Source organism: Cyprinodon variegatus, unplaced genomic scaffold, assembly GCF_000732505.1.
Source record: "Cyprinodon variegatus isolate N-32 unplaced genomic scaffold, C_variegatus-1.0 Scaffold917, whole genome shotgun sequence".
Taxonomy (NCBI): Eukaryota; Metazoa; Chordata; class Actinopteri; order Cyprinodontiformes; family Cyprinodontidae; genus Cyprinodon; species Cyprinodon variegatus.
The window spans coordinates 24631-35971 of NW_015151370.1; the positions used below are offsets into that span (position 1 = coordinate 24631).

General features: G+C 40.1%; 1 protein-coding gene across 1 annotated transcript in view; it reads right to left on the minus strand.

Annotated features, from left to right (window-relative positions):
- LOC107099900 overlaps positions 1–10846 on the minus strand; it is a gene marked incomplete at its 3' end in the record, with an annotated part of 31974 nt that extends 21128 nt beyond the window's left edge. The window contains exons 1-3 of the mRNA XM_015398197.1: positions 10759–10846; positions 5040–5294; positions 2396–2695 (exon numbers count right to left, since the gene is read on the minus strand). Coding sequence (XP_015253683.1) covers positions 2396–2695; positions 5040–5294; positions 10759–10846 — 643 coding nt within the window. The remainder of the gene's footprint in view (positions 1–2395; positions 2696–5039; positions 5295–10758) is intronic.
- Between the last annotated feature and the right edge of the window lie 495 nt (positions 10847–11341).

The following is an 11341-nucleotide window of genomic DNA, read 5'->3' on the forward strand; positions in this document are numbered from 1 at the left end:
TATGATCTGGTTGAACTGTAAAGTGCCTTGAGATGACATGTGTTGTGAATTTGGCGCTATATAAATAAACTGAATTGAAAACTGAATTGAAAGTTGAATAGCTTTTTTTAAGAGCTTTTAGAGTTGCTGCAGATTTTTATGGCCCCTCATAACTAAGTTACCATGGCAACGCAGGTTGGCACTGTTTTGGCATCAGGGGTGGAGTTAAAATAAAGGCTCCTTCAGGGCCTACAGATTTTATAGGTTTTTCCTTAATCTACCCACAGCAAAGATTTTTGCTTCAAACTCCAAGAGAAACACGACCATGAAGCCACCATGATCTTAAGGTTGCATATAATTATATATTTAGCTACAAAAGAAATTGAAATATTTTAAATAATAGAACTTTTAAGCCCCTTCTACACTTACAAAGTTTCTCAGTAATTTACTGGGAATTCTGTAACAAAATTTTCCCTCTCTGAGCTGCCACCTTATCATGGTGGAGGTGTTTGAGAGTCTCAATGACCTTAGAAGCTATGCTGTCCGAGGGCGTTATGCCCCCTAGTAGGGTCTACCAAGGCAGACAGGTCCTAGGTGAGGGACAAGACAAAGAGTAGCCTAAAGACCTAATTTTTCAGATTTTTGGAATAATTACTGGGATTAATGTGTGGGTGTTTTGCCTCCTAAATTTCTCAATTCTTTTGGCCACAAACTGCTTTAGAGCAAGCCGACAGAATTGACAAAGACTCCTTAATATCCAAACGTTTTCATAAAAACTGAGCGAAAGTCCATTTGCCTCTGATTAAAGCTGGTTTTGTGGTTGTCATGACCCAGATGACAAAGAATTTGCACTGGTAATTCTCAGTTCATATTTCAGAGTTTGCTGCACTCACAGTTAATTTGGCCAGGCTATGATAATAAAGTGTAAGATATTTGAGGTTTACAAAACTACTTTCCTACCTAAAAACGTCTGAAAAGTTCATATTGGTACATGTAAAGCATTTTTTACAATTTTATTTACAATTTTTGCCACTGTTGACCACCTTGGTCGTCTGCTATTGCTGCCCCCAGCTGACTAATCTTCTTTAATTTGCAAGGAATCATGGGATAAGTTATGACTCAAAGGATCTTGAGTAAAAAAAGACAGAATCAGCCTAGAATGGCTGCCTTCAAACAATGCAGACCCTAAATATAGACATACACTTAGACTTAAACTGATTGAGGTAGATGAGAGGAAGCCAATAAACCTGAAGGAGACTTCAGGGAAACTCTTCTAAACCTGAACTGATTGGAAATAGAATTGTAGCCCTTGGCTAAAAAAAAACAAAAAAAAAAAAGAGAAAAAAAAAACCCAACAACATTTATTAATTGTACACAATTATCAAATATTCTTTGTATGATAAATACAAGTCAGAGTCTTGTATCAGCATTTTCTGATTGTTTATTTCTAATGTGTAATCTGGGTGATTAGTCACATAGTAATTTAAATATTACACTGTTTTTAACAGTGTGATCTTGCTTGTCAGACTAAGCTTTTATTAGTCTGTAGGCTACAGACAGAGTACCAGTAAAAGAAAGGAAAGTAGTTGGAAATCTGAGGGACATGTAAATTCAATTTAAAAAAATACGTACTTAGGGATTATGGGAGGAAGAAGGTGAGCGTGTGAAAAGGAGAGAGGAAAGAGGAAGCAGGATTCAGATGGAGACCTGAGTTTAGGAGAGCTGGGAGCTGGAACGAGGTTGGAGATCACACCAAACTGTTCCGGGGTTTTTTCCCACAATTAGAACGACAGGTCTGCAACAAATGCTAAAGCAGTATCGTACTGTGTGTGTGTGTGTGTGTGCCCACGTGTAGGTTTAGTAGTGTTCTGAGGGGTAATATTCCTGTAAAAGTATGGGGTGCTGTTTATGCCAAAAATTGGGATTCTAGTTTTGCAGAATATGTTGAACTAGTTGTTGCATTATTTGAGAGATATTTAAGTTTTGGTAAGAGCCTTTATAGTTAATGTCTTTTATTGTTTTTACATTTATCAGAGTGGGTATCCCAAGTTTGTGCTGAGCATTTAATTTTATTCTTACACATATGTTTTTCTGTGTTTGGTTGTGTTTTCATTAAACTAAATTGTTTTAGCATTAGGTTGTCTGGAATTATTTCACTTATTTACCTTAAATGCATGGCGAATAGTGATTAGAGCAATACATTTTGGCTTAAGTCAGGTAAACCTAGATGGTACCTACCTGAAATTAACAAACCCAAAAAGGTACCCCACAAGTTTTAGTTTTTGGTCCCAGTTATTACATAATAAGGGCAGTGGGACGCTGCATAATGGACAGCATTATATGTGCAATGCAAATTGTTGAAAAATAATCAACATTTAAAACACAAGGCTCCTTGAAAGAACAGAGATAAACTGACCTGCAGACCAGACAAACTTTGCTTCACTGTATTTAGTGTAAAACAGTGGTTCTCCTCTTCCTGCTCTGCACACATATCCTGCTGTGTGATTCTGTCCATTAATGAGGTAGGAGTTCTGTTCAGTCCAGTTGGTTCTGCCAGTCAGCAGCTCTAAGCTGTAGGAGCTGCTGGATTTTGTTGGAACCACTTTATACCAGAAGAACCTCCATCCTGCAGATGGATACTCCAACCCCCCACAGCTCAGAGTCACTGAGGCTCCAGGACTCAGCCATGATGGAGACACAGAGAGGACAGGTTTATCTGATGGAGACACAGATGGTCAGAGACAATCATGAACTATCATAGTTTCTTTTCTTTATTCTAGTCCTTCGTTTGATTAATGCAAAGTTCATTACCTTTATGTTTAGGAGAGGTGGGAGACATAATGGCTGATTGATTCAACATTTTAGACTTAGATTTTAATTACTGATCATTTTATAGGGGTGTTTATTACTAAAAAATTTAAATAACAGTGACCACATAAATATACAAACGTTATTTTTTTTTACTCAGTTTTTCTGAACACAACTTTTAAAGGCTTCACAATATATACAGTAAACACACGACAACAAAAAAACAGGACTCAGGGTAAAGATGAAAAATCCTAAAACAATTACATTTTTTTGAATAGCTTTTGGTTCCAATTGAGCAGTAGTATCAGGTGGGTTTTAATAAAAGTTTAATGTTCTAATCTTCTTATTGTTTTTGCTGCTCTTATACTATTGTTTTACTGTATATATGTTTTATTGCCTGTATTATGTTTTTATTTATTTTATTTCAAACAAACTTTATGAATTGTTTCACATGTTGATTTGCTGAATAAACCTAAATTCCAAGTTATCTTCTAAGCTCCTGCACATAAAATGTTATTAACATTTTAAAACATTGGCTGTTTAAGTGAAATTATATTGACATCATTCAATATACAGAAAACCTTAACAAAATAGTCTAGAAATGTTTTTTAACAAAACCTCGCCATTGTCAATTTCATGAGTGATTGTTTATCTTGTAATACTTTGTGGTCTTTAGTGAAAAAGTGTTTTGTTTCTAATTAGTAATAATTATATAAATCACAATATTTCTAAGTCATCAGAAATTAGAATCTGAGGAGAATAACAGATTTGTGATATCAGAGCAGCATCACTGATTAAAGCTTTAACTGCTGCCTGTTGACCTCGATATTTTCCATCCATCCATCTTCTCCCTCTTCCTCCATCAGGGTTACAGTGGGACTATGGATGAAAGGCGGGACTATTTAGACACGCCAAATAACCTGACACTCATGTTGTTGGACTGTGAGAGGAAGCTGGAGTACCCAAAGTGAACCCAAAAAAGCACAGGGAGAACAAACAAGCAGAAAGACCATAGGCCAGGAATTGAACCCAGGACTTTGTTCCTTCAAGGCATCATGGCTACAAACTGCTCCAGTATAGGTCAAATGACCGACTGACACAAAACTGATGTCAAATTATGAAAATAGACTAGCAGGAAGATTCAGGACTCTTTTTATCTGAGTTTAATACATATTATTTTAAAATGTAAATAAAAAAATTAGGATGCATTTTCATTATTAATTAAGAGGAATCTATAGAAATAGAAAGCGAATTAAAATTGTACAGATGCAGTAGGCCTCAATATATTAGGCTTTCAGAATATGATTTGACATTAACTTTATGTCACTGGGTCCCAAGTTATCAAAATGACTAATTTTGTTTTTTTCAAGAGTGTTTAGTTCCAAAATTCCTTGACGGCCCCTAAGTGAACCACCGTGAAGGAGGAGTGAGTCAGCAGAGAGTAGCTGCCCAGGGTGGAGCTGCTGTTTCTCTGGGAGAGGTCACAATATCTGGGAAGCCAACACTAATAAATCAGATGCAGTGACCCCATTTTAACCTGAAGAAGGCGCCAAATAGACAGTTTTAGACACAGAAGCAGGTTTGCAAGAAATGTGAAGAGAATTGGCAACATGATACTCAAGACATGTAGACAGCACTATAAGACATCTATTAATGCAGTCTATTTGCTAAAAAAAAAAAAAAGCTGCTGTTAGTCTTTTAAGTGGTTCTCCAAAAAAATAACACATTACCCCATGAACTGTTCAGTGCATTTTAGAGCTCATTCTAAAATTCTTATTTTTATTTTAAATTGTTTTAATGACCTTGCCCTGCAGTAGCTCTCTGAGCTTCTTCATTCCTGCCATCCTTCTCAGCCCCTGCTTCTTTATAATCATTCCTAAACCTTATTTACATATCGTTGTTCCTTTAAAGTTTGCAGTGATGTTCAGCACTTTGTTTCAGCTGCTGCTTTTTTATTCTGATCTGATATTGATTATTTATTTAATCCTACTCTAAAATTTCCCTGAAAGTATTGCAGCAGCAATCATGTTACACATGAAACGTGTTTGAGTTTAGAAGCTTATCCTGATTTTAAAGTAAGATCTTAATATAAATGTGATGAGAAATGAGTGTCATGTTTTATTAACAACTCTAGGTGAAAAAACAAGCGTTTTTTCACCTAGAGAGGAGTCTTAAGGAAAAGATTTGTAATTTTTACACTAAATATGTTAAAATCCCAAAGTAAATGTATACATATGTGAAAGATAACTCACCTAACACAGTTAACCTAAGGACTCCCCACTCTGTTATTGTAAAGACATCTGTTCTTCCTCTGCATCTATATTCTCCACTGTTAGCTGCAGTGATCCTGTATTCACTGGATGTTGGAGAGTTTCTGCTGGTTGGTCTCCATTCATACATCCACTGAGCTCCTCCACCTCCATGGATCTTACATCTCAGAGTGACTTTCTCTCCTCTGAATATCTGAGGCCAGTTGGGTTGAAGGGTCACAGTGGGTATAACAGGAACTGTTAACATACATGAAAATACCAAAATTTTCCATCACACGGACATTGCTGACATAAGCCTCTTTGAAACTGCCATCAACATAGAAAAAAAAAACATTGTTTAAACATCTTTTTATCACATGAACAGGAGCAAATATTTTTCTTTGAGGCATCATCATGAAATTAAGCTAAAGACAAATAATCATTGTCTCACTGATAATTTTATTTCTCATCCAGTTTCTATTATCAACATAGCTGAAAAACAGAAGTAATGATTAAATATCTTTTTTTTTCCACAACACAGACCTAAACTCACCAGTTTTATCGATTGTGACCTTACTGCTGTTTTCAGTGTAGAAAACTGGATCTCCTCTTCCTCCTCTGCAGCTGTATAGACCTCCCTCTGAGATGCTGATGACTCCATCTGGTTCATTGTTTCTGAAGAGCTGAGCTCCAGAAGACTTTGACTTCTGTCTGAACCAGTCAAACTTCCAGCCAGTAGAACTGGACACATTGCAGGTCAGTGTTACACTGCCCCCTGGTGGTATTATTTCATCATCTGCTGTCAGTGAGGCTGTAGGTTTATCTGCTGGTGGAAACAAACAGAAAACAAGACCATCATTATTTACAATTATTAAAAAATGTAAAACAAGAAAAAACAAAAATCCTCATAAAAACCTTTATAATCGGAAAAACAGCATTGAGACAAAACTAAAAGAAATCCAAAATAATTTAGTCAATCAGGTCAAATAAAAGTCTAAAGGTTTTTTCCAGTAATATAATATAACAACTTCCAACCCTGCTGAATCTGTCCAGAAGAAAAACAGGATCCCATGTTCTGCTTTTGAGCTTTAGTCTTATAAATATTGTTTACTGACACATTAAAGGTTTAAACAGACTCTGCTTTTATTATTCTACAATAAAGATCTAAAATAGAGCCCTGCACTCCCGCACTCTGAATTCTGTCTGAACCAGTCAAACTTCCAGCCAGTAGAGCTGGACACAGAGCAGGTCAGTGTTACTCTGCCCCCTAGTGGTATTATTTCATCACCTGCTGTCAGTGAGGGTGTGGGTTTATCTGCTGGTGGAAACAAAAAGAAGACAAAACAATCATTCGAATTAATTTTGTTTCAGAAAATGTTCACTGAAATAAATCAGACTTTAACCTCTGATTGAATCATTTAGCTGTTCTGTCACAAAGCTTGGAAATATTGTTAAAACATGTAGATAAAAGAAATACAGATTGTATCTGTGTTCGGAAAGAACACATCGTCTCTATCGATGAAGCCGCTCCACTGAGGTGGCCATCTCCTCTACTCTACAACTGAGCATAGCATACCAAAAAACCACCCATGTGCGGGTGCTTTTCCTGCACTTCAGTTCAGCGTTCAACACCATCATCCAACACCATCTGATAGGACAAAATTGAACATCTGGGCTTCAGCACACCCCTTTGCAATTTGCTGCTAGATTTCCTCAGAAACCTTAGTCCATCTGGGTGGGACAGAACACCTCTAATGTCATCAACCTGATCAAAGACTCCCCTCAGGACTGCGTCCTGAGCCCCCTGTTCACGCTGATGACACACGACTGCATCCCCAGGTTCACCACCAATCACATTGTGCAGTTTGCAGACAACACAACAGTAGTGGGACTAATTTTATAAGCACTACACACAGAGATGTTGTTTATCAATGTTTGAAGCATCACTGGCTCTGATGAATATGGAATTAGGACTTTTTTCCACTTTGAAAAGGTTTGCATTTAAACTTACCAGTGACTAATACAGTAGGTATATATGTGTCTATTAAACCAAATATAGTCTAAATATGCCCGTTATATGTGGATTTATCCTGTATTTTCTTTTGAAGATATATAATTGTGCAAAGGTAAACAGGTGAAACACTTTTGTTGTCAGGATTATGTTGTGGTTTAAAGACCCAAATACAGAGGCTGGGAGGCAGAGGTGAGTTTCTTGTTGATTCAATGAAAGGTAAACAGACAGCTGAGGCAGGAACCCAAATATCCAAAAAGAAAAAAAGTCAAACAAACCAGAAACCATGGAGACATCTGGGGGAAACAATCACGAGGAGGACTCAGTGAGACAGAGTTGGAGGAAGTTACCCCAAAATCCCACATACTCCGTCAGCGCTCCGCCCCGCTGCGCTCCAGACCGTCTGCGCAAAGCAAAGCCTACAGCCTCCACTGTGGCTCCGTCCGCTCCGCTCTGAGTTCCTTGGAGATCGTAGAGGGCATGCACGAGATGAACCAGGGTTTCCGCAGATCATTAAAAATATTTACGATTCATGAAGTTTTTTTATCAAAAAATTTAGTAAATATGTTAAATATCGTGGCATTTATAATAGGGCTTGGGATCTGCGTTGCATTGTGGGATGTGGCGGCCATGTTGATGGCTACACGAACGTAAACATAGCTCTGATACAACGTTGTTGTTGAACAAAGAGACAAAGAAGTAGAGAGAAAAAAGATGTCAAAATCCCGAAAAGGATCTGGAATTTACCGGGACACATTGAATAGAGAAGTTAGGGACTGATATGGTGACAAAATCAGCATCATTAATATTTTAGATCCATATGAAGTTCCAAACATTGAGTGGAGCACCGGTGAGTGAGCGCCTATACTTCAAAACAGTTCCCAAGCTACAAGTCCTTGGTGTTGGGAGCTGGAGTAGTACCACCTTCCTCCAGCAGAGTCCGCCGTGGATCCTCCTGAGCCGAGCCTCCTGCACAGCTGAGGCTCATTCCTTCATCAGAGGGTCCACACTATATAAGCTGTCTTCAGACCTTGCCTCAATGCCGCAGTGTTGAATCTTGTTGGTTAGCACCTAAGCCAAGATCCTTCTGAGTACTTTGTTGATTTTGAATCCAGACTGGATTCTAACCCTTTTTGTCTCTACTTTCAGGAAACCTGTTTTTCTCCTGTGAAGCTCTGGAAGAGCTCAACCTGCCGAGTCTGCCCTCTGAGCCTAACCTGAAGACTCTTCTCTGGTTTTCCATGCAGCTCTGGACCAAGAGCTGGAAACTCAAACCAAGGTCTGCCCTCTCTCTAGAAGTAAGACACAGAAGCAGCTAACGGACTCTGCTGAACAAACAATCTCTGGACCCAACAGTTCTCCTCCCAAAGCTTTAACCAAGAACCCTCAAGGTACAAACCTGAAACTCTCAAAGTCAAACTCTTCTGTTGCAACGTTAACTGAACTGTCTCCCACGCAGACTCCAGTGAACCAGCCCCCCAGGCCTGAACCAGTACCAGTGTTATTTCCATGATCTTGTGAAACAATAAACCTTTGTTAACCTTTCAACCAGTCTCTTTCTCGTGGGTTCTGCATACTTGGGTCTCTCTTGTGAACCCATCATGACACTTGGAGTCTCATGTGTAGTTCGCGAATGGATGGGTTCAGGAGCTACAGATCATAAAGCCAGCAAACAGTGGGAACACAGTAATCCGTACAAAGGTAAGCTGTGCTTAGATGGGCTCTGGAACCTGCTAGTTTAGTCACTGCTAACCTGCATGTAATATACTTTTAACTAGCTGCTATGTGTTTCAAAGGTGTAGTTAGTAATATTAACTGCCAACCCTCCCTAAACCCTCCTGGTTTCTCACATATTTGAGCCTCTTTCCGCTGCCGTTTTTATTATTTTCCTGTAAAAGATCCCAACATCGAAGGAAAGAAACAAAGTAGGCTATAAAATAAAACTGTGCATCTTTAACTTACTAGAATGAAAATGCAGGGAACACACTCTCATTGACGTCGGGATACTGTGGAAAGTTATGTTTGGTCGTCTTACAGCCGCGATCCAAGCTAGCCGACGACTCTTTATCTCTGACACTCCGTGGTTGCGCCTCCAAGCAGGAAAGCGGTGGAAAATTAACCCATTTTCTATGTTTTTCCCATGGCGATTATGTGTTGAGCTGTTACAGCCCACAATACAGCAACGGTTTACCATGGTTGAAATCAAGTTACGGTGAAATTAATCAAATTAAAACACGGCTGAGAGGGAGTACAGTGCACGGTAGTCGTAGGCAGTAGTCTGAGCAGCGGTAAAAGAGGCCATCAAGATGGCGGCGACGCAAAGTAATTACGTCATGACGCCCAAGCCCTATTCTTTAATGAAAATCTTTTATAAAAAACAACTTTGTCAGATATATTATATCGCAATTAATTTGCGTGGAACTGATCATAAAGCCGTATGTTCGGAAAGGAAGCTCGAGGCGGAGAAAATGCTAGAGAATATACCGGTATATATACGTATATGTATGTGTGTGTGTGTGTGTGTGTGTTTACATACATACAAGAGTCATGGAACTCTGCTTACAGCTCCTTCATATTTCATGTACACTAATAACTTGTGTACATGGTTCTTGTTGATGGCATTAAAATCNATTTTGTTTCCGAGTTTTCCCAAGTGTTTAACCATGATTCTGACCAAACAATTGACTCTCGTGCTCTGTTGAATCTTAGACAGGGAAATTCCTCTGTAGCAGATTTTTCCATTGACTTCCGGGTTAAAGCTGCAGCCTCAGGCTGGAATGAGTGTGCACTTAAGAGGGCTTTTTTCAAGGCTTTAAACGAAAACATTAAAGATGAACTCGCCACACTCGAGGTACCCGAGACTCTGGAGGAACTCATCAGGTTGACAATTAGTTTGGACAACCGTCTTCGAACCAGATCCAAGTCAAAGATTAAGAGTCATATTTTTCCAGTTTCTGTTTCTACAGCTAAGAGAAGGGACACCTCTTCCTTTGTTTCTCCCGAAGAGGAGTACAGAACCGAGAGCCGTGCCCAGCCTGAATCTGATCCCGTGACTAGAACTCATTTTGTTCCACCAGCTTTTGAATCTACTGAGGGGGAGCCAATGCAGATTGGTCACACTAGGCTCACACCCGATGAGAGGAAGAGAAGGTTTAAGGAGAAACTTTGCTTTTATTGTGGAATACCTGGGCACTTTGTTTCTTCCTGTCCAGCGAAGAAAAGGATTTGGGGCTCGTCTGCGATTATGGGGAGTCTGGTGAAGCATCAACTAAATAGAAAATCTTCTCATCTACTTTTACCTGCTACTCTGTTCTGTTCTGTTCTGATCAGACTCTCACTCTGTCAGCCTTCATAGACTCTGGTTGTGAGAGAAACCTTATTGACCCTAATCTAGTTCAACAGCTTAACATTGAGACCACCCCTCTGAGGAAGCCACTTAAAATCTCAGCCATTAATGGAAGGAGTCTACACCAAGTTACCCACAAGACTCAGCCTCTTCAGCTTCAAGTTTCTGGTAGTCATCGAGAGACTTTAACCTTTCTTGTTTCCCATCAGCCTGTTCTCCCTTAGTTCTGGGATATGAGTGGTTGGAGCGACACAACCCTCATATTAATTGGACTCATAGACACGTTGAATCGTGGTCTTCCTCCTGCCATGCCTCCAGTCAGTCAACCAGTCCCCGCTCCGCCGAACCTACTGGAGTCCCTCTACGGCCGATTCGAGCATCCAGGAGCCCACGGTGGGCGCCCCAGGACACCTCGGAGGCTGCACCGGAGTCGTCGTGGGCGGCTCTCTCCATGCTGCGGCCAGAGCTGCAGTCAGCGGTCCCCTCTGAATCAGCTCAGGTGCCGCAGTGGGCGGTCCCGCCCTGCACCTATTTCTGAGCTGCTACCGGTGGTCTCCCGGTAAAATTTCAGAGACTTTCTTTGTTGTCATCCACCTTTAGTGGATTGTTTTTTGTTCTGGGACTCAGTTTTTGCTTTTTCTTGTTTTTTCCCCTCCGCCCGCCCTTGGTGGGTTGTTTTTTGTTCCCTTGTTTCCCTAGGTCTCATCTGAAGCGTCTGGTATCCGCCCTTGAGGGGGGGGTACTGTTGGGAGCTGGAGTAGTACCACCTTCCTCCAGCAGAGTCCGCCGTGGATCCTCCTGAGCCGAGCCTCCTGCACAGCTGAGGCTCATTCCTTCATTAGAGGGTCCACACTATATAAGCTGTCTTCAGACCTTGCCTCAATGCCGCAGTGTTGAATCTAGTTGGAAACCTGTTTTTCTCCTGTGAAGCTCTGGAAGAGCTTAACC